General features: G+C 58.2%; 2 protein-coding genes across 4 annotated transcripts in view; both read right to left on the reverse strand.

The window, feature by feature from the left end:
* Nucleotides 1-74: 74 nt before the first annotated feature.
* Nucleotides 75-7,534, reverse strand: PAM16 (presequence translocase associated motor 16). Of its 2 annotated transcripts, none has more exons than XM_029219302.1 (5): nt 7,445-7,534; nt 2,039-2,123; nt 1,077-1,213; nt 655-720; nt 75-230 (listed from the first exon to the last, which is right to left on the reverse strand). In XM_029219302.1, the coding sequence occupies exons 1-5, from the start codon at nt 7,445-7,447 to the stop codon at nt 144-146; spliced, it is 378 nt and encodes a 125-aa protein (XP_029075135.1). In that variant the 5' UTR covers nt 7,448-7,534; the 3' UTR covers nt 75-143. The 2 variants fall into 2 exon arrangements, with proteins under 2 accessions (XP_029075135.1, XP_029075134.1); XM_029219301.1 differs by lacking the exon at nt 7,445-7,534 and adding an exon at nt 7,173-7,335.
* A 2,337-nt stretch (nt 7,535-9,871) lies between these two features.
* LOC114893648 (coronin-7) overlaps nt 9,872-21,350 on the reverse strand; it is a 57,894-nt gene continuing 46,415 nt past the window's right edge. The window contains exons 10-28 of one of the 2 annotated variants that reach the window (XM_029219294.1): nt 18,413-18,467; nt 17,862-17,919; nt 17,640-17,785; nt 17,460-17,552; nt 17,174-17,305; nt 16,218-16,344; nt 15,666-15,841; nt 15,077-15,185; nt 14,886-14,972; nt 14,663-14,805; nt 14,485-14,589; nt 14,322-14,407; nt 13,388-13,529; nt 13,201-13,290; nt 12,161-12,277; nt 11,758-11,893; nt 11,254-11,345; nt 10,643-10,729; nt 9,872-10,520 (exon numbers count right to left, since the gene is read on the reverse strand). In XM_029219294.1, the coding sequence (XP_029075127.1) occupies nt 10,515-10,520; nt 10,643-10,729; nt 11,254-11,345; nt 11,758-11,893; nt 12,161-12,277; nt 13,201-13,290; nt 13,388-13,529; nt 14,322-14,407; nt 14,485-14,589; nt 14,663-14,805; nt 14,886-14,972; nt 15,077-15,185; nt 15,666-15,841; nt 16,218-16,344; nt 17,174-17,305; nt 17,460-17,552; nt 17,640-17,785; nt 17,862-17,919; nt 18,413-18,467 (1,987 nt within the window). In that variant the 3' untranslated portion in view covers nt 9,872-10,514. The remainder of the gene's footprint in view (nt 10,521-10,642; nt 10,730-11,253; nt 11,346-11,757; nt 11,894-12,160; nt 12,278-13,200; nt 13,291-13,387; nt 13,530-14,321; nt 14,408-14,484; nt 14,590-14,662; nt 14,806-14,885; nt 14,973-15,076; nt 15,186-15,665; nt 15,842-16,217; nt 16,345-17,173; nt 17,306-17,459; nt 17,553-17,639; nt 17,786-17,861; nt 17,920-18,412; nt 18,468-21,350) is intronic. The other variant, XM_029219295.1, reaches the window with a different exon arrangement.

Genomic DNA, 21,350 nt, shown 5'->3' on the forward strand with positions numbered 1-21,350 from the left:
CCTGCACGCACAGCCCCACGGCTGGCGGGAAGAGCAGCCTGCCTTCTGGAATCTGGCCGTGCGCACTCAAGAAATGCGGAAAAGACATTTATTACCGAGCTATAAATTAGAGGTGGGCGGGTGGGGTATGAGGCACCGAGAGGTCACGTTTTGGGTGGCTGCTCTCGCTCTCTGTCCTCCTGGGCCTGGATTCTGAGTTCCTCCTCAAGGCGCTCCTTCGCTCGCACCACCTGGGGAGGGAGTCACTAACAGTTAGGCAGGATGGCCCCTTCCCTCCCCGGGTCCAGCTCCAGCTCCCTGGAGAGCAGTAGGCAGGTCAGAGGTAACAGCCTGAGCGGAATATAAACAGAGGGGCCTGGGGACGCACTGACTGAGTCTGGGAGCTGAGAGCTGGTTCCAGCACTCCACCAGCTAGCAGTCCTGGCCCTTCAAAGCCTCGGCTGCTGGGGGCACCACTGTCCAGGGTGACACAGGGCCCAGGCCAACGCAGCCCCACTGGCTGGGCCACATGGAGCTGGCAGCCCTGAGGGACTGGCAGTTCAGGGGGCTCCCTGCGCCCCAGGGACCTTTCTCCTGCCAAGCTCTGAACTGCCTGGAAATGAGGGAGGCCCAGTGAGAAGCGGCCCCGCGGCCTGCCCCCGTCCCAGCACTCACCTTTGACTGCAGGTAGAAGGAGCCACCCACGGATTTATCGTTCACCTTGAATAGGTGTTCGTAGTTCTGCAGAGGAGGGGAGACGGTGAGGGTCCCTGGATTACAGAGGCAGGGGAAGCTAGGAGATGACAAAAAGGAAAGCGAAAGGGCTCGCCCCCTCCACCGCGCTAAGGCACCCGGAGCCGTTGAGGGGCGGAGAAGCGGACAGGTGCCCACTGAGGGAGGCCCACGCCTCTGCCACCGCTGCCTGTGGCCTAAACACTGACAAGTGACAGTGGCTTCTTCGAATCCCAGCTGGCCGCAGCCAGAGCCCCCGCTCCTGCCCGTTTCTGCTGCCCCCCTCCCCCCTCCCAACGCTGGTGTACTGCCGCCCCATCCCCACTTCTGGTCTGCTTGTCTCAGAGCTGGCCTGGTGGCCTCACCTTCTGGATCTCCTCAGGGCTCAGCTTAGAGACGTTGAGAATCTGCTGTGCCTCCTGGAGGCTGAGGCCGGAGAGGTTGGAGGCGGCCGCAGACTGGTGTCCCGCGCGCCCCCGGGCGTCAGCTGCTGCCCGGCTGGCTGTGGGGACACACGGGTGAGCACTTGGCACTCAGCAGCCCGGAGCTCCCCTGGGCCTTCCACGTGGGCAGCTCACCGCTGCCAGGTGGCGTGAGGGAGGAGACAAGCCGGGCCAGAGGGCATCTCTTCTCCAGGAGTGGATTTTTTGGGGGTGGGCGGTAGTAAAGTGAGGACAGGGGCAGGGGCTGGTCAAACCTGGCATCAGGTCCCCAACCTAGACCATGAGATGACCCTGTCCCTCTTTTCTCCCCTGGCCTCTACCTCCTGGATGCATCGCAAGTTGGGGAGTTTAGGTTACTATCGGGAACAGAGTGAAGCTGCAAGCAGGGGGAGACAGCGTGACTCTGCCCTATGGTTACCTAGGCCACCAAAGCAGGCTGCCTTGGGTGACTTCTTCCCTTTCAACGCCTCTAGATTCAGGAGCCAGTACACTTTTTCTTAAAGGGTCAGAGAATAAGTATTTTAGGTTCTGCAGGCCAACTAGTCTGTGTTGCAATTACTGGACTCTGCCTCGAAAACAGCCAGAGGTATGGCTGTTCCAATAAAACTTTATTTACAAAAACAGGTGGCCAGGAGGGCTAGTGTGCCCATTTCTGGCCGGATGCTCACGCCCATCAGGTCTCCCTTTTATAGGATTGTCCCAAGATCTAGTAGTCTGCCCCCCCAATGGGAAGTGCCCCAGACTACCTGAGCTGCCAGAACCCCACCCCACAGAGGGCCCTTGCATTCACAATTGGCCCAGTGCGAGGCAGGGGCCCAGAGCTACCGGGAAAATCTGAGCCAGGCAGGATCTCCCAGCCCAAGGAGACAGAGGCCCAAGCTTACCTGCAAACTCCTGCTGCAGGGCCCGGGCAAAGGCCCTGCCCACCACCTGCACGCCCATCACAATGATCTGGGCCAGGTACTTGGCCTGTGAGCAAAGCAGGCACCTATTAGCAGGCTACATTCTCAGAGCCCCCAGTGATGGACCCTGGAAGTGGTGGCTGTGCGACAAGACTTCTGGATTGCTGAGGTAAGGAAGCTCGGAGCAGCAGCCATAGACCACTTCCTCCAAAGCACCCTGATAAAAAGCTTCTGCTTTGGGTGGCTTCGGGTGCCCATGGGACAGCAGGCCTGGGGAGCGGGGGAGGGGGGGACCCAAGAGAATCCCCAGAGGCAGACGGGACTCTCCCTCGTCCTTTGGAAGAGGCGGACAGGAGCCAAGGCAAAGTGGCCTGGGAACCAGAACTCAGGGCCGGTCCCAGACCCACCATTCACTCTGCCACGACCGGCAGCTTCTTGTACTTGGCTGGTCCAACCTTTACTGGTGGGGAAACGCCGTGCCATTCTAATTCTCCCCACACTATTCAAGTCAGTTACAATCAACACAACAAAAGACCAAAATACCCTCCACTTTCAAGGAGCAAAGCCCACTAGGTGGGCATTTAGACAAACACAGCAGGGACCAAGTGGTAAGGGAGAGCAGGCCAACCCCTGTTCCTCCACTGGCTCACTCCTTCACTCAAACCCTGCTTGACAGTTAGCACTGGGACCACAAAGATACCCAGGACCCGGCCCTGTGGGAAACCCTCCACCGCAGCGCAGCGCGAGCGTCTTCTACCCCAAGACCGCGTGGGCCAATGCACCATGGAGACAAGTGGTCATCAAGCATGACCAGAGGCGTGGAAAGGCACCGGAGGGACACCTCAGGAAGGACAGGGAGACTCTGGGAGGCAATGGCACTTCTCCTGGCAGGTAGAATCTCGATGGGAAAATGGGGGCTTGCTAGGCAGGGGGACCAGGGTGAGTCCAACTGGGAGAAAGTGTAGGGGATGCCTGGGAGCAGCCAAGAGCCCAGAGGTCTTGTAAAATAGTAGGAGGTAAGATGAGGCAGGCGGGTGAGATGGGAAACATACAGATCTTACTGTGACCAAGGATTACAAACAGACAGCACGTGTGTGTGTGAGCTGGTACAAACGTGGGTGCGTGGAGGACACCCGGAGAATGCTCGCGGCAGGTCACCACTGCTCACATGGCACATCCAAGTGGTTTCCAACAACCAAGAATGGACTTAGCCAGGGTGCTGAGCACTGTGACAAACACATTCTATCTATTGTGCCATCTAATCCCAACAACTCAAGACACTGAAACACAGAGGGGTTTAGTGACCAACATGAGGACACACAACTAATACCTGGGGGAAGATGGGCAGAAAATCCACAGCCAGTGCTATCAGCTATCCCCAGGCTGCCCACCTCACACAGAATCCTGGGGTCTGCAGGGAGGGCGACTGAACAACATGACAAGGATCAGGACCCAACCCAGAGGCCGAAGACGGGCTTGTTAGATTCCAGTGGAACCCCGACTCCAGAACTGGCCTTGCTGGCCTCCTAATGGGTGGGGTGGGATGCGGTTCCAGGCCATTAGCGGGGATTGATAAATTGGAAGTGGGTTTGGATTTCACAAGTGGGTGGAAATTTCATAAGCCCCGTATTTCACACCATGAAGACTCTCCAGTGATCAGAGAGAGGGGCGGGGCTGCAGGCGCTGCACTGAGGTGAATAGACTAACGAGGATCAGACGGGAAAGTCTCACCTGGCTTCTCCCCCAACCCCCGCTTGCCTAAAGCCTCTCCCAAGTCGGGCAGGAGGCTCTGAGATGGACAGCTGGTCCTGTCTGAGGGACTGAGAGGCTTAACAGCAGGTGATTCCGAGTGTTCCCTTGGCCAGGAATTCCCACCAGGCCTCCGACCACACCTCCTTCTGCTGCCACACCTGACAGCAGCCCCATCCCACTGCCTGCACTGCCTCGTAGTCAGGTGTTTACTTCTCTGCCCAGGTGGTGACTGTTGCTAAATAATGAACGTTAAGAGCTGAGGCTCTAACTGGGCAGCTCCCCCACCACCCCCTGCCCATGGTTCCTGCTGCCAGAGCTCCATAGCTGCAGGACAGGCTGGGCTTCCTGCAAAGTTTCAGAGGCTACCCCAGCCATCCAAGGGAGCTGCCTGGTCCACCCACCGCAGCTACCAAGGTTCCTGCGGGAGGCATCTCCTGGGGGAGGCAGTGATGCGGAGGTTACACAGACAAGCTCTGGAATCACCTGTGTGCAAATGACAGCTAGGTACCCTGGATAAGTTCCCCAGTCTCCCTGAGCCTCAGCTTCCTCTCCTATTGTGGTCAACAATAGGGCTGTCACGGGGATTAAATGAAGTAATCCTTATAAAGTGCCTGGCTCAGACCCTGATAATATAGTAGGTGTTCAATAAATGTTGATTTTCATTTATTACTACTCTTTGTTTCCCAAAACCTGACACTGGCCAGGCACTGGAGAGTAACAAAGCTCCGCCCAACACAGCAGCTCATTTGATAGATCCTCTGATTCCTCAGGGGAAAAAGCTGCAAAATGTTGGGTTACATTCCCAGGGAGCTGGAAGCAGCATGGAAGAGAAGTGAGAAGGCTGCTTTAGTCAGGCTGACATAACCTGGGTCCCCGCTTTGCTTCTTGCCAGCTGTGTGGCCCTGGCAATCACTCAACCTCTCTGAACCTCAGTTTTCTTATCTGCAAAATGGGGAGAATAATACCCCCCTTATAGGAGGGCTAAGGCCCTCAGAAGGCAAGGCATGTAAAAAGTGGACACCTGAGTGGCTCAACAGCTGCCTCTGCTTCCAGGCCAGATCCTGCTTGGTGCTGAATGATCTAGAGATCAGAGGTGCAGCCAAGCTTCTCAGCTACCTACTCAATACCCAGACACCTACCAAGTGCCAGGTGGGTCAGCTGTGCTCAGAGCTGAGGATTCATGGGGAGCACTGCTGTGCCAGTTGCAGCTACCACAGGGGATGAAGACAGTTACTGGCTGAGGCCTCTCCCAGAAAGCCCTAAAACACCCCATAATCCACTGACTGATGCTCGGGCCTGAAGACCCTGGGCAAGAGCAACTGGCCAACACAGCATCCAACTCAGGCCAAGCTGTTGGTCAAGGAGCAGAGGTCAGAGCCATGAGACTCCATGCCTGGGACACTGCAGATGGCACATATGCTTTCCTGCCTGGAGAGCAACGTGGCACAATGCGGGACCAAAGCCCTGCAGCTGGGGCAAAGGACCACAGGCAGTGTGGGGGGTTGGGAAGCCCTAAGGAATGTGGTTTGTCCTGTGTGAAGTGCATCAAGAAGGCAACCTGGCTTTGGACAGATGGATGTGCAAAGTTCCCTTCAATGCACAGTTCCTTGGGCTGGTGGGTAGAGACAGCCACTGACTCACCCTATTCTCAAGGACACATGGAGATAGAAAGGGGGCTTTCTTCACCCAGGGCCCCTGCAAACAGCTGCTGGCATCACAACTAGGCAGGAGGGAGGTCAGGACCACAACTGTCACATCTGCCATGGTATGTCCAGGGCCTGGGCTGTGGCTAGCACAGCAGGTGCCCGATACACATCTGAATGAACGTGACACTTGACAGGGCTTCCAAATGCCTCCCACTCCCTCTGCTGAAGGAGGGTTCTGGCCATCCTCCCAAAACACGCACACAATACCCTACCTCTGCTGTCACTACCAGCCAATTCAGTCTACCCCCAGCTTGGCATCCCCAGCTCTGGCTACAAATGACTTCTCTAGTTTTCTCTCCCCTCATTGCTCTCCACGTCACGTACTGCAGCCACACCATCTACTCCAGGATCGGCTCCCCTCCTTCTTTATTCTGAATTCATACACCACACAGGTCACTCTTTTCAAGTGCACAATTCAGCACTTTTTAGGATATTCATAGAGCTGTATAACATTTTCATTATCCATCCCCCCAAAACTCCATACCCATTAACCCAATGAACATCCTCTCTCCTACTCCAATACTGTCTAATCCCAACATCCTTCAAGACTTAGCTCATGTCAGGCTTCCCTAGTGGCACAGTGGTTAAGAATCCACCTGCCAATGCAGGGGACATGCGTTCAAGCCCTGGTCCGGGAAGATCCCACATATCCCACATGCCGCAGAGCAGCTAAGCCCGTGCACCACAACTGCTGAGCCTGCGCTCTAGAGTCCGCGAGCCACAACTACTGAGCCTGTGTGCTACAACTACTGAAGCCTGCGCACCTACAGCCTGTGCTCTGCAACAAGGGAAGCCACTGCAATGAGAAGTCCGCGCACCACAGCGAAGAGTAGCCCCTGCTCCCTGCAACTAGAGAAAGCCCCGAGCAATGAAGACCCAACACAGCCAAAAATAAATAAAATAAACAAATTTATATATATATATACATATATATATAAAAGACTTAGCTCATGTCATTTTCCTATTAATATTGCCCTATTTTACGGACTCGGCTGCTTTCTCCTTTAAGGTACCAACTCCTCCAGAGCCACACGCAGGAATGTGTGTGAAAGACCCAGCTGGGGTGGGGGGGCGGGGTCCTCAGAAAATGGCAGTGACTATTACAAGGCAGGAACAATGTGGTTCTATGTGTAGTCTCAGGACACAGAGCAGCTGGGCTCAAAACTGGGATGAGTGACCCTGGAAAAGTCAGATGCCCTGAGTTTCAGATTGTTTATCTGTAAAATGGGGACAATGAGAGCACCAACTTCTTTAGAATTAAATGGGAATCTACATAAGCCTCAGCTCAGGGCCTGGCACTTGTAAGCTCCTACCTTATCCTTAACACTATCAGTTAATAAGTGGCTCCCCAAACCCACTGTCTCAATCACTCAACAATCCTCTATCCGGGGATAGAGCTCAGGACCCTGTACTTTTAAAGGTCCCCAGGTGACCTGACGCAGCCAGTGTGGCCCAGATCTGTGGTCCTGCTTTGGGTGCCAATGGTACCGCAGAAACGCTCAGTTTTCGGTGTTGCAGGGTCTGGTTCAAGTCCCAGTTCTGCCACTTCCTCGTGAAAGTCCCGGAGCCCGTTTCACCAGCTTTCAAATGGGGACGATAATAGGGCGACACCATCAACTAGCTCGGGGACCGAGCAGGGGCTCGCGGGCCGGACTTACCTCCACCTTGGGCTGCCGGCACGTGGCTGGCGCACACGGCGATCGCATCTGCTCGGTATTTCCCGGCATGCCAGACCCGCCCTGCCTTCCAGCCAGAAGGCTCCCCCTGGCCCCGAGGTCGCCAGCGCCCGCCTCAGTAACCCCCGGCTGCGACACCCCAGTCCCCGCTCCCCGCCGGGAACGCAGGTGGCGCGCGGCGCCCGCAGTCCAGCCGGAGCTCCCAGGCCCAGCCCCGAAACTGCCTCCCTTCCCCTCCCCTCCTCATGCCTCACCATGGCGGCCACCGTGCTTCGGAGGCACGGGCTCCTGCTTCCCGGCCCCTCGGCCCCGGCTCAAGGGCGGCCGGCGGGTCAAAGGTCAAGGGAAGCTGCGAAGAGCGCGTGCGCTGGGCATGCGCGTTGCTTCTGAAAGGGCGGGGCGTGGGCGGAGACCTATGGCCCGTGGGCGGAGTCGGGGCGGGGCCTGCCTCAGCCTCCGGCGTTCCGGCGACCACCGGAGGCTACTGATGGGCGGTTTCAGGACCCTCTGGCCGTCCTGCCTATCCTGGGGCGCTAGGAGCAACAGAACAACACCGGTCAAATGGGTGTGTGTGTGTGTGTAAGACGTCAAATTCTCACAAATATTTAGGAAAACAGGAAACTTCAAAGTAGGTTTCATTCCAGGTTCCCTGTCTGGAAAGGAGGGCTCGTCTCCCTCCTCCTTCAAGTCTTTGTTCCAATGTTAGCTTCTCAGTGAGGCCACCCTGATGCCCTACCATCGCTGCAACTTGTCCTCCATTCCTTTTCTTTTCTAATACGGGCTTTATTGAGAGAGAATTCATACACCACACAATTTGCCCTTTTGAAATGCATAATTCAGTGCTTTTTAGTATATTCACAGAATTGTGTAACCATCACCATTAGTTCCAGAACATTTTCAGCCCAGCCTTAGCAACTCCATACCCATGAGCAGTCACTGTCCATTTCCCCCTCCCCCAGCCCCTCGTGACCACTAATCTGCCTCCTCTTCTATGGATGTCTCTTCTGGATGTTTCATAGAAATGGAATCATACTACATGCGGCCTTTTGTGTCCGTTTTTTTTTTTTTTTTTTTTTGGCTGCGTTGGGTCTTCGTTGCTGGGCGCGGGCTTTCTCTAGTTGCGGTGAGCAGGGGCTATTTTTCGTTGCGGTGCACAGGCTTCTCACTGCGGTGGCTTCTCTTGTTGCAGAGCATGGGCTCCGGAGCCCAGGCTCAGCAGTTGTGGCACATGAGCTTTGTTGCTCCACACATGTGAGATCTTCCCAGACCGGGGCTCGAATCCATGTTCCCTGCATTGGCAGGCGGATTCTTTGATTTGATTTGATTTTTTGCAGTATGCGGGCCTCTCACTGCTGCGGCCTCTCCCGCTGCGGAGCACAGGCTCCGAATGCGCAGGCCCAGCGGCCATGGCTCATGGGCCCAGCCGCTCTGCGGCATGTGGGATCTTCCCGAACCAGGGCACGAACCTGTGTCCCCTGCATCGGCAGGCGGACTCTCAACCACTGCGCCACTAGGGAAGCCCGGCAGGCGGATTCTTAACCAATGCGCCACCAGGGACCCTTGTATTTGGTTTAAACCTCCATTTTTTTTTTTTTTTTTTTTTTGTCCATGCCATGTGACATGCAGGATCTTATTTTCCCCACCAGGGGTCAAACCAGTGCCCCCTGCAGTGGAAGCCTGGAGTCTTAACCACTGGATCACCAGGGAAGACCCATAAACCTCCATTCTTTTTTTTTTTTTTTTGCGGTACGCTGGCCTCTCACTGTTGTGGCATCTCCCGTTGTGGAGCACAGGCTCCGGACGCGCAGGCTCAGCAGCCAAGGCTCATGGGCCCAGCCGCTCCACGGCATGTGGGATCTTCCCAGACCGGGGCATGAACCCGTGTCCCCTGCATCGGCAGGCGGGCTCTCAACCACTGCGCCACCAGGGGAGCCCCATTCTTGATCCCTCCTATTTTTTTCTGAAGCTCTTACCACATTCTATCAAATTATACCATTCATTCATCTTTATGTTTATTATCTGTTCCCTCCCACTAGAATGTGGATTCCTGGAGGGCAGGACATTGATCTCTTTTCTCCACTCTTGGGCATCAGCACCTGGAAGAGTGACTGGCACATGGAAGGCACTCAACAAACGTTTGTTGAGTGAATGAGAGTCGGGCTGCCTCCTACTATGTTCTGGACCACTACCCTTCTTTCCTTTCCTCCAACTCTCCAAATTCTTTATTCTCTCAGCACCCTGGCTGCCCTTCCTTTTGTCTGAAACGTTCTTCCCAGGGCTCTCTCCATGCCTTTATGGGCTTCAGGTCTTAGCTCTCAGCTTAAACATCGCTTCTCAGACCCTGACTACAGTCTCCTCCTGCATCCCCGTGGCTCCCTTTCACGTAGTTTATCTACTTCACAGCCTTCCTTGCTCTGTCTATTTGCGAACTTGCACATGGTCCAGCTCACCCTGGCCTACTAAGACTATACTAAGTGCCTTGAGAAGCCATGTCTCTCCCGTTCATTACAGGAGCTGCCATCCAGAGCCCTGCTGGATACTAGCGTGTTGGATGAATGAATTCCCAGCAGGAGCAGAGTGAGGCCTGGGACAAGCGGGAGCCCAGGACCAAACCGACCTCACCCATACTCCTGTCCCCTTCCCCTTCTAGCCAGCCAGAGACCACAGCGGCACGAGAGGTGGCCAGCTTAGAAAAGTTTAATTGCTAAAAACATCCAGGGTACGTGCAGGCTAGTCCCTGCGGGGCTCACACCCCCTTCATTGGGCTATCAGCTCTGTGATGCCCATTCCTCCTGGCTTCAAGTTTGGGGAGCAGGGCTACTGGTCCCAGGCCCCTGAGGCTGGTGCTTTTCCAAACGGCCTGGTGGAGGGCCAGCCCCCTAGGCCCTTGACCAGAACTGGAGCAGCAGGCAAGATAGGACGGCATGTGATAACTGAAGGTGCTGGGCGAAGCCAGCCCAAGCTGGGACCAGCCCAGGTCAGAGTAGAGGGGACAGGGAGCCCAACGGCTGCCCAGGGACATGCCACTGAGCCCTCACGCCCACCCCACCCCCATGCCCCTGGCTCCACATGCTAGCAGGTAGCTGAGGAGAAGCAGCTGGTCCCAGAAAATGCAGAGATGCAGACAATCCATGGGGGTTGCAGCAGGGCCCAGAGGCTACGGAAATGCCCAAGACCCAAAGGAAGCCAGGCCTTCTGGGGTGAGGTGTGTCCCGGCCAAGAGGTGGCTTCCAGTTTGAGGGTGAGACGTGAGGTGTGAAGGGGCACCAGGTGGTTCAAGGAGGCAGCAGTGGCAGGTGAGGCTAGAGGTGGCTGGTGGGCAGGCTAGTCCTGGGGAGATAAACCAAGAAGTGGGAGGGAGTTGAGAGGGCCTGGGGGAGGGGGGTGGTGCATGCGGCAGGCGTGAGTCGGGGAGAGATGGGACAGGCAGCAGGGCCCACTCGTCCACTCACCCACTCGTCCTCGTCCACACCTTCGAAGGAGTCCTGTGGGAGCGGGTCCACCCGGTTCCCCAGCTTTGCCACCATGGCACTCAGCAGCTGGGAGAGGGGACGGGAGAAGAGGTGGGAAGGGAACAGGGCTTTTGACCCCAAGAATGTCAGATCCCAAGGCTGGAACCCCAAGGTTCAAAGTTGTGGGAGAATCATTTTCATTAGAGCCCTGACAAAGCTGATGGTTTTCATTGAAAAAGATACCTTGACAGAGACGGGGGAGCCAGAGACAGACAGACTCTAACACGGAACATAAGAGTCACAGAGCAGCTGTCTCCACATATTGCCTCAGACGCTCAAATATGCACCAGGGTCCCCAGTGCACTTGGGTCTGGTTGGGTTGGGCCAGGCTAGGGTGAGGCCTCTTTCCACCCTTCCCTGGCTTCCTGAGCCCTGTGCCCTGGGGGCGGCAGCAGTCAGCTTCAGGGCTTTGGAAGGTCTTCCCTGTCCAACTGACAAGTGGGTGACACTCGCTCCTCGCCCAATCTGGGTTGGACTAGAGAACTGAAGGGCAGTCACCAGGAGCAGCCAGGGCCCTGTGACCCCAGCGGCCAGCCCTCTTCCATGCCTACCTCTTCCTTCTTCTGCTGGTCCGACTTCTCTTCCAGGTAGAGTGCTGAGGATAGGGCCCGCCGGGCTGGGCCTTCACGGGGGGCCTGGCTCACTGGGGTGGGACAGCAACAAGCATCAGGCAGCAGAGAGCCCCTTTGGTGGGGCCTCCTGGCCTAACCGCTTGGTACCAGCCCCTGGGGGATTCCATGGCAGAGAGTCCAGAGGTGGCGCTTCGGTTCACAAGGCCTGCCCTCGGCACCAGGCTGTGTGCACGTGCGCACGTGTGTTGGGGGTGGAGGGCTTGTGATGGAAACACAGACCCTGGGCCCTGCCCTCCAGGGGCTCAGAGACCAAGTCCGAAGAGCAACCACCCCATCCCTGGGAACACTAGAGGTTTCTGATTGCCAGAGGTTCAGATTGCCAGAGGAACTAGAGGTTCAGACTTGGGCCTTCTGCCCCTTTCTCCAACCCCCACCCACTCCCCTGCTTCCTACCTGCCCCCCCAGCCCAGTCCCTCATCCTACCTGGGGTCATGTCAGGGGGCTGCAGGCTAAGAAGCCGGGGCTGCCCGTTAGCGCCTCCCAGCCAGGCCTCAGCGCTGAGCACCGGCTCCCAGCTCACGGTGGTGTCTGGGAACACGTCATCCTGGAAGAATTCTTTCTGCAGGGAGGGAGTAAGGGGCTGCCCTGAGGTACTGACCAGAGGCCTAGGGCACAGAGGCATCCATTGGGAGGGGGGCATGGCAAGACCCAGGACCCCAATCTGAGGTTTCTGCAAGTTTCAGAACATCAGCAGAGTAAGGGAAACAGGTGCCCCAAAGAGCAGTGAGTGGGGCAGTTTGGTGACAAGACCAGTCAGGCCCCAAAGCCTCTGACAGGGGCTAGGCAGGGGGTGCTGGGCGTTGGCATGCTGGGCCCCCAACCTCACCCTGACTCGGGGCAGCCGGAAGGTGACAGGCTCCAGGGAGGTCTGGCGAAGTCGCAGGCATCGGGCAAACTCCACCTCCTGCACGTCACACTCCGTCTTGGGCAGGAGAATGAAGCCCTGGGGCGGCAAGGGAGTCGAGCTGGGGCTGGAGTCCAGAGCTCACACTGAGCACCTGGGCCCCCTCACTTAGGACCATCAGGACCAAGGCCTATCCCTGGAGAGTGGTGTGATATTTAACGACTAGCTCTCTGGAGGGGAAATGCCGCGTTTGTAGCGTTTGCCTATTTCCATGGTGTGAAAACTCCCACCATGTCAATTTCACACTACTAACATAACTGGGTGAATGCAGATTTGGGAAGAGATGTGCAGTAGCAGCCCATGATACAATATTTCTGCCAGACAGGGCCCACAGATGTAAATAACCTCAACAGTACAAATAATAGTGAAGTCAAGTAAAATAATTAGAAAGTGATAAATTAAGTATCTATTGCCTTGGTCTTTACTGTAACTTATTTGTGGGTTCATAAAACTTAAACTTACGTAGTTTAATTTTTAACAAATGGTTGAGTTTAAAAATCAGTTCCCGGGCTTCCCTGGTGGCGCAGTGGTTGAGAATCTGCCTGCCAATGCAGGGGACACGGATTCGAGCCCTGGTCTGGGAAGATCCCACATGCCACAGAGCAACTAGGCCTGTGTGCCACAACTACTGAGCTTGCGCATCTGGAGCTTGTGTTCCGCAACAAGAAAGGCCGCGACAGTGAGAGGCCCGCGCACCGCGATGAAGAGTGGCCCCCGCTCACCGCAACTAGAGAAAGCCCACGCACAGAAACGAAGACCCAACACAGCCAAAAATAAATAAATTTTAAAAAAACAACAACAAAAAACAGTTCCGGAGGCTGCTGGGCACACCCCACCCGGCCCAGTGACTCAAGGGCCCCACAGGCCCCTGCAGTCCTGCACATGGCCACGAGAGGGCGGGTAGCCCATGGTCCCACCTACGGAAGGAGGACCAGGGAGCGTGTGCGTGTGCGAGGGCTCACCTTGTGGGGGTCAGGTGATGTGAAGCTGTTGCACTCCAGGAAGAAGGGGGCCTCGGGGAGCAGCTCATACAGGAACACGCGGGTGTCGCCCTGGGGGGATGGCAACAGTGAGGTGGCCAGCATTAGCTGCCTTTCCCCCCACCTCCTCTCACCTGCCCAAAGCCCCCGCCTGTGCACCCCAGCCCACCTTGCCCGTGAGCAGCACCAGGCGGGTATCTGGGTCATAGCTGGGCAGCAGGGTCGAGGGAGCCACATCCAGCCCCAGCACTGCCAAGGGGCCACTGGCCAGGGCCTCAGCCGAGTACAGGAGTAGCTGGCGCTCACTTCGGCTGCAGGGGGGCAGAAGCAGGTCCTCAGAGCTGGAGGGGCCTGGGGCATGGCAAGGACTCCAGCAAGGCCCCCAATCTTGCGGGGCTGGAGGCCTGAGGGCCTCAGGGTGGGAGGAGAGGCCTCTGCCCATCCTCCTTCCTAACCCAGCCTCAGAACCACTGGCCTGGCCTAATACAATAGCTTTCTAACCTGCCGCCCTGCCTCCTCCCGGACCTCTGTCCCCTCTGCCCCTCCTTAGCACACTCCTGTCCCATGGCCACCGTGGCTATTAAGTCTGGACTTTTCTCCCCACATTCTGTTCCAGGCCCTTTGCTCCAGCCAGGATGGTCACCTTCTGGGCCACTCCACCCAGAGGTGAATGCCCTCTCCTCCGGGTCTGTGTTTACCAGCCCCTTTGTGATCCAGTTCAGATGATACTTCTCTTAGGAGGCCCTCCCTGATCCTTCCTTCAGAGCACCAAATGCCCATCCCTTGGACCTCTCCAGGAGGCTTGGTTCTGTGTTTTGTGTGCTTTGTCTGATCCCCACCAGATATGGGCTCTGCAGCAGGGATGGCTTTCATCCCTCTGGGCCCCTAGTTGATTCATTCCTCCCCATCTCCTTCCCTCCCATCAATCCACCCATGCACCCATCTATCTATCCATCCACATATCCATCCATCCATCCACCTGTCCAATAAATGAGAGTTGGGGACAGCTTCTGCATGCCTGACAGGTGTATGTGTATCTGGGGGAGGAGGCACAGGTGGCTGCTGAAGTCTGGGGATGGGAATAGTGGTCCCGGAGTTCTCACCTGTCAAAGCCAGACACCAGGAGACAGTGACCATCACACACCCAGACAATGCGGGCTCCACGGGCCCCCTCAGGCCCTGGGCCTTCCTGTTGGGATACAGTACATGAGGCCCAGCTGGGACCCCCGCCAGGTCTGAGGGCCGCCCCCAGCCCCTCCTGCTCACCTGCAGGGGCTCAGGGCTACCCCGGGGCTCGTAGATCCGCAAGTGCCCATCCTTGCAGACAGTGGCCAGCTGCCGCCCATCAGGACTCCAGGCCAGGCCAAAGATCTGGGGGCAGGTGGGCATGTGAGAAGCAGCCTCTTGCCCTGTGGCTGGGCGCCTGCCCCCAAAGCTGTCCTACCTGATCCCGGTGGCCCTGCAGCCTCAGCCGCTCTGCTCCAGCCTTAAGGTCCCAGATCCGAATGGTAAGGTCGTAGGAAGAGGAGGCCAGCACGTCAGCTGCCAGCGGGTGGAAGCGCAGAGAATAGATCTTCTCCGTGTGGCCTGGAGGCGAGGCATGGGGTGACACTGAGCCCCTCAGGGGCCACCGCCCACCCCCCAGCCCCCACCCAGGCCCCCCTGACCTGTGAGCACGGCCTCAGGCATGGTGAGCACCTCCTCAAGGCCCTCTGGGGGTACCCGCCACAGTCGGATCCTGGCATCCTCCCCAGCTGCAGAGAGCACAGGCTCATCACTGCTGATCCAAGGCCCCCCTTCTCTGTTCCCATTGAGGACCCTGGGACCCTCCCTCAAGCCCAGTGCCCAGCCTCCTTACCCACAGCGAGGTGGTGGGGATCAAAGGGGTCCCAGGCCAGATCGGTCACGGCTGCCCCATTCTGCAGCGTGGGCAGTGCTGTGTCGGGCAGACGGCCGGGCTTCCGCAGCTGTGGGAGGTGCCCCCACCCCGAGGCCCATCAGTAACGTGCAGGAGAGTCCGGTCCCCAGGGCTGCAGGGCAAGCGGCATGCCTGGGCCCACACCCTCTGCAGCTGACGATGCACCACCAGGTGGCCCAAGCTCTCTGCCTCAGCCACCTTGCGCTCTGAGCCCCAAGTGCCAAGCCCCGGAAAGTGAGGGAGGCAGCATGGAGTGGTGGAAAGAGCTCAGGCTTGGGGCTCAGGTGGCCTGGGTTCAATTCTCAGCTCCACCACTTACACAGCGTGTGACCCGGCAGGTCACTAAGCCTCTCTGTGCCTCACTGCTTTCATCTGTAAAATGGGGATAAGAGTAGCACCCCCACACACACACCGCATGGGATGCTGGGCACTTGGTTTGTGCTTAGAGAATGTGAGCTGGTGTGGGCACCTGACGCCCTCAGCGTCCTGTAGGGACACGGGGACAGCGCGGCAGGTTGGGGCCCCTCACCTCGAGCACGGCCACCTGCCCACCACTGCTGAGCAGGGGCATGGCCACACGCTGCCGGTTGGCACAGAAGCCGTCGCTCTCGCCAGGCGTGGTGAGGTTGAGCCCCTTGAGGTTGGTGATGTGGCTGTCTCGGTGCCGGACGGTGCCCTGAGCATGCCGGAACTTGGAACTGGGGCCTGGCGGGCAGCAGGGACACGGAGCCACATGAGGTGAGGGTGCCCTGCCTGCCCCGCGCTGTCCTGCAGGAGGACCCGGGCCAGTCCTGAGTCCGGACTGCCTGGTCCCCTCAGCAAAGGACCGTGCAGGTTGTGTGCCCAGATCTCTGCCAGTCCAGCCAACACAACTCGCCCAGAACGAGACTCGAGGGATCTCGGAACGTTTAGGCCACCCTCTTACAGGTGAGACTCTCTTCATCCCGCGAAGAAGTGACTCCTCCAGGAGGGGAGGCGGGACTGTGGGGGGAGGCAGGACTGGGGTGCAGAGGAGGGTGGCTGGGGTGGGGGTGGACAGGGCTCCCGTGGTAGGGGGTTAGCCCCGCGCTGAGGCACTTACCCAGCAGGCTTTGCAGGGACCTCTGGCTGGGGCTGGTGCTGATGCCGCTGGTGCTGGAGAGCGAGGGCCCCAGGCTGGAGGGCGTGGAGGGTGAGGTCAGCCAGCTGGGAGGGGAGGAGAAGCCCTCCTGGGAGAAAAGCTCTGGTCAGCCAGCAGCCCCGTCAGGCGGGTGGTCAGCCAAAGAGAGAGGGGATGCCGGGGTCATCACTTTGGGACACTGGGGTAGGCAGGAAGCCCCACCGAGGGATGTGGGGTGGGGACGCAATCGCTGATGGGCAGGAGGTAACACGGGGTGAGCTGAGCATTAGCACGTGGGACAGCAGGTAGCAGCTGCTGCTCCTGGGAAGGTGGGCCCAGAATGGTCAAGATCTTTCAAGAGGGGCTTCCCTGGTGGCACAGTGGTTAAGAATCTGCCTGCCAATGCAGGGGACACGGGTTCGAGCCCCTGGTCTGGGAAGATCCCACATGCCACGGAGCAACTAAGCCTGTGCACCACAACTACTGAGCCTGCGCTCTAGAGCCTATGAGCCACAACTACTGAAACCCGTGTGCCACACTGCTGAAGCCCATGCACCCTAGAGCCCGTGCTCCGCAGCAAGAGAAGCCAGCGCAATGAGAAGCCCTTGTACCACAACGAAGAGTAGCCCCCGCTAGCCGCAACTAGAGAAAGCCTGCGCACAGCAATGGAAGACTCAACGCAGCCAAAAAATAAACAAATAAATAAATAATAAATTTTTTAAAAAAAAGATCTTTCAAGAGAAACTAGAAATCCAGATTTTATATGGAAGTCTCACTTTCTAGGCATTTGCTCAATTTTGAGAACACGGAGGTTCTTCATTTATGCTTCTTGCGTTTGTTTCTGAGACCATCGGGCAGGTCACACACTCCTGCCCTGACCTGGGGCCCCTGCTGCAGCATTGCAACGGGGAAGCCAGGTGGGCTACGCTGATACTCACGCTGGGGTCCGCATCACCCACAGGTGTCTCTGCAGGCTGGGCCTCTTCCGGGGTGGGCTCTGCAGGGGGTACCAGATGGGAAGTGAAGCTGGGGTGGGGTCGGCAGGCTGGGTGGAGGCTGACCCTTTGCACCTGTGGGTAGAGGCCGGCAGGTGAGGCAGGAGGGCTTGGGGTGGGGATAGGGGACACCAGGCAGCTGAGTTAGTGCACAGGTGGACCACGTGCCATGGACGCGGCTGCTGCCGGTGGTGCAGGCCAGAAGCAGTCAGCCAGGCCTTGGCCTTACCTGCTGGTTGCTACCAGTCCACCAGGCATGGGGGTCGGAGGCAGGCACACAGCCTGCAGTGTCCGGGAACAGGTCCTCGTGGAACTCCACAGCCTGGTGGCACACAAGCACACAGGCAGTGAGGTCAAGTCCCCCAGGCTCCCCCAGGCCCTCCCAGTCCCTCACGCAGGACCCCCTCACCTTGCGGGGCACGTGGTAGCTGATGGGCACGATAGCTGTGTCGCTCAGCTGCAGGACGCGAAGCACCTCGCAGCCCATGACGGCCAGTGCTCGCCGGGGCACGAGGGCCACCCCCTGCAGCACGCTCTCCAGGAGGCACTGGGTCACTATCAGGGACACCGTGGAGGACAGTCAGAGTGGGTCGGGGAGGGGAGGGGGCACAGGGCGGGGAGCAGGGCTTACCTGGGCTCAGTGCCGGCTGCTCGGGGGCCACCTCATAGCAGTACAGCTGACTCTCGCCCTGAAACGATCCCCACCCGAGCGCTGCTCGCTGACTCTAGCTCCAGCCACCCCATCCCTCCCCAAGGACGGAGTCACAGAGCCACGGCCAACGTCTACAGGGCGCTGATGTGCGCTGGGCGCTGAGCTGAGCCCTTGGTAGACTCTGCCTCGCCTGTTCATCATCATGGAGCACGAATGAGCACCAGGGGTATACATTCAGGACAAAGCGTCTGCTGTGTGCTGACTCTGCTCTATTCTCAGCCTTGGATTCACGAAGCTGACGTTCTAGGGAGTGACCCCGACTGCATGGAATGGAGACTTGGAGCCCCATGTGCCTGGAGCCCCTGGCAGGGGTGGAGTCTGGGCAGCACTGTTCTAGCTCCTCCTTTCCGGGGTGAATAGCATCCTGCACTCCCCACTCTCCCAGGTGGCTGGCCAGGTCAAACGTTCGGGCCAGGTCTGGCGAGTGAGGGCACCAGCCGACATGGGTGGGGGCTTGAGCTTCTCCTCACCTTTCCCGCCAGGACCAGGAGCCTGGAGTCTGGATCCAGCAGGGGCATCAGAGACCTGGGGGAGAGATGGCCTGTCATAGGGATACAGCCAGTCATTGTGGCCAAGGGGCAGGGGAAGGGCTGAGAGCATCGTGACTCTAGATCGGGGCTTAGGCCAAGCACAACAGTGGCCAGGAGCGATGCAGCCCCTCCAGTTGCATCCAGCCTGGTCCCCAGGGTCCCTCTACCTCCTCTCCCTGCGCTCCCGGCATGCTGAGCACATCCTCACGTCTCAGCCTTTCTTTCCCAGGTCCTCCGTCTGCCCAACTGCTTCACCCCAGGACTGTGCTGGGCCTGGGCACAGGGGAGCTGCCCCCTCTTTCTGCACCTCAGCCATGATCTCTTCCCATGCTCAGCAGCTCCAAGAAGCCCCCCGACATACATTCTGTCCCTGGTCTCACCTCCAACAGCCTAAACACCAGGCCCGGGAAGGTGAGAGGGGTGCTGGAGCTGGGGACCCCCTCCATCCACCCGGCACAGTTGGCCTGGGTGCTCCAGGACCCAGGCTTAGGGGCCCTCTCCTCAGTCACTCCTGCTCCTGGGCCTTGATGCTGTCCTAGAGACTCAGAACTCCCCTAGGCACCATCTCTGAGCCCCAGTGCCCAAGCCTGAGCCAGGAGCCAGGAGCAGGGGCTCCTTCCTGCCGTGCTTCCCTGGCCTCCCTGTTTTCTGTCCCCCAGGTGGGGCCCTGGTGCGGGGGCAGAGGCTGGAAGCCCCCAGAGCCCCTGCTACTCTGTGTTGCCTGTCTCGGCCAACAGCCTGTTTTTCTCCAGAGATTTACCACTCCCCTTCCCCTCCCAGGCCCTGCAGGGCCCCTTTGCAGCCCCCAGCCCTGACTGCTGTTTTCCAGGCCCAGAGTCTCCTGGATGTGGGGCACCCAGGAGAACTCAGACTGGTGTCTTCATCTGTTTCTGTTTCCTGCTCCTGGTTTTCTGGTCCTGCTCTCACATCCCTGGGGACCCATGGGCCTGGACCCCCACCTCAACGCTGACACTCATCCTCAAATGGAACCCCGTCCTCCTCACTGTGGTCCCAGCAGTCAGCGGTCGCCCAGCTGTGGCAGCTGCCTCCATCCCTCACCCAGGCAACAAACGGTCCAGCCCACCCCCTCCCCTGCCCGGCCAGCTGCCCACCACCCCTCCCCACCCTGCTGGAAGGGAGCCACAGAGTGGACTGGGAAGCTGGGTGGGTCCTGGATGGCTCCATAGCTTCCTGGAGTGCCTTGGGCTGGTCACCTGTGAGTAACACAGCCTCTAATTACCTTGGGCCCAGCAGGGTGAGCTGGGCTCAGAACTGCCCTCTTGACCTGGTCTGATCACTGCCTGCTGTGGGGGAGAGGGGGGCAGGGGGACAACGTGGTCACGTGACCTCAGGTGTCCCCCACATTGACGCTGGATCCAGCGGGGCCACACCTAAGTCCCTTCAGCAGTTCTAACAGGACTTTCACTCACCCACTAGTTTATCCACAATCATTCACTCCCTTGGTGAGCTGGTCTGCGCCTGGCCCTCAGCTGGGCTGGCAGGTGTGACCAAAGATGAGTGCAGCAGACCCCACCTCTGGCCTCAAAAGCTCACGGCCTGGGTGAGAGGCAGACAGAATTCCACAAACGCGTGAAGGAAAAGTTCTCTGAGGACACACAGCAGGGAGCAGAAGGGCCTGACTCTGACTGGCCACAGGGGAGTGGGCATTCTCTATGACCCAAAGTTTAAGAGAAATCAACCACGTCAAGGGGAGAGAGTTCCAGGCAGAAAGGGCAGCATATGCAAAGGCACTGCGGCAGGCGGGTGCACAGCCTGTTTGCGGAACAGGGAGTAGAATGACATGGCTGGTGGTCTGGGCAGTAAGGGTGAGGGGCTGAGGCTCAGGATGGGGTGGGTAGAGGCCACACAGAGCAGGGCCTAGTACATCAGGAGGAGGGTTCTGCCTCCCTCCATCGGATGAGCAATAGAGAAGCAAATGACACATCTTAAGTGAAGAGGGAGACAATGAGATTTGTGCTGAGCAGAGGTCACCGTGTGGAGATAGGCAGGAGGAAGGAAAACAAGAGTCTGAGAGCAAGTATGCTGGGCAGGGACTCTCATCACCCTGCTGCTGCCTTGGCAAGAAATGGGGAATCGGCCTGCGGTTTCCACCCTGGCATCAATGGCTCACCTATGCTCTAAACCAACCTCTTTAAGAGGCTTGACCTGGCACCCCTGTGCCCCTGCCCCATCAGCCCCAGCTGGCTGGCCAAATGACTCAGGTGCTAGGGCTGCAGGGGCAGGAAGTCAAGGAGGGCAGGGCTGGCTTCTCTGACAGGTCAGGCCAGTCTTCTTCGCCTCAGGCAGAGCTACCTGAGAAGCTCCATCAGGCGGGAGCATCCTACCCACCACAGCACAGGCCAAGAAATGGGGTCATGGCACCCAGCCCCAAAAGTTGGCCAACAGCTGGCACGGGCCTGACCCCAGGCCTTGTAAAGAGAGCCAAGCCAGGTCTGGGTCTGGAATGCAGAACCAAGCCCCAGCCTGGCATATGGCCAGAGGGGGGGAAAGCTGGCATGGGCATCTCTCCTGCTGCCATGGCAATGGGGGAGGGCTGGCATCTGGGCCTGCCACTGGGAAAGGCTTTGACCCAGATCTAGGGGTCTGCTCCAGACTCAAAGCCACAGAAGGTCTAGAGCCCAGACCTGCCACCTACCCCTGAGCCCAAGTCCCAGAAGATGCAGAACCATGGTGGTATCAAGTGGATCACGTGGGGGAGGGGTTACCCCCTGATACTCCCATCAGCTTTCCCAATATTGCTGCAAATAACACAGGAAGTACCGCGGTGAGCCTGCCAGGAAATGCAGTTTCAAGAGCCCTCCTCTGGTTCTCCCTGCCAGCCCATCTCTCCCACTCAGACCCACCACCTAAACATCCT

The sequence above is a fragment of the Monodon monoceros genome, unplaced genomic scaffold (assembly GCF_005190385.1).
Source record: "Monodon monoceros isolate NGI ecotype Baffin Bay Population unplaced genomic scaffold, NGI_Narwhal_1 Super_Scaffold_13, whole genome shotgun sequence".
NCBI classification, from domain to species: Eukaryota; Metazoa; Chordata; class Mammalia; order Artiodactyla; family Monodontidae; genus Monodon; species Monodon monoceros.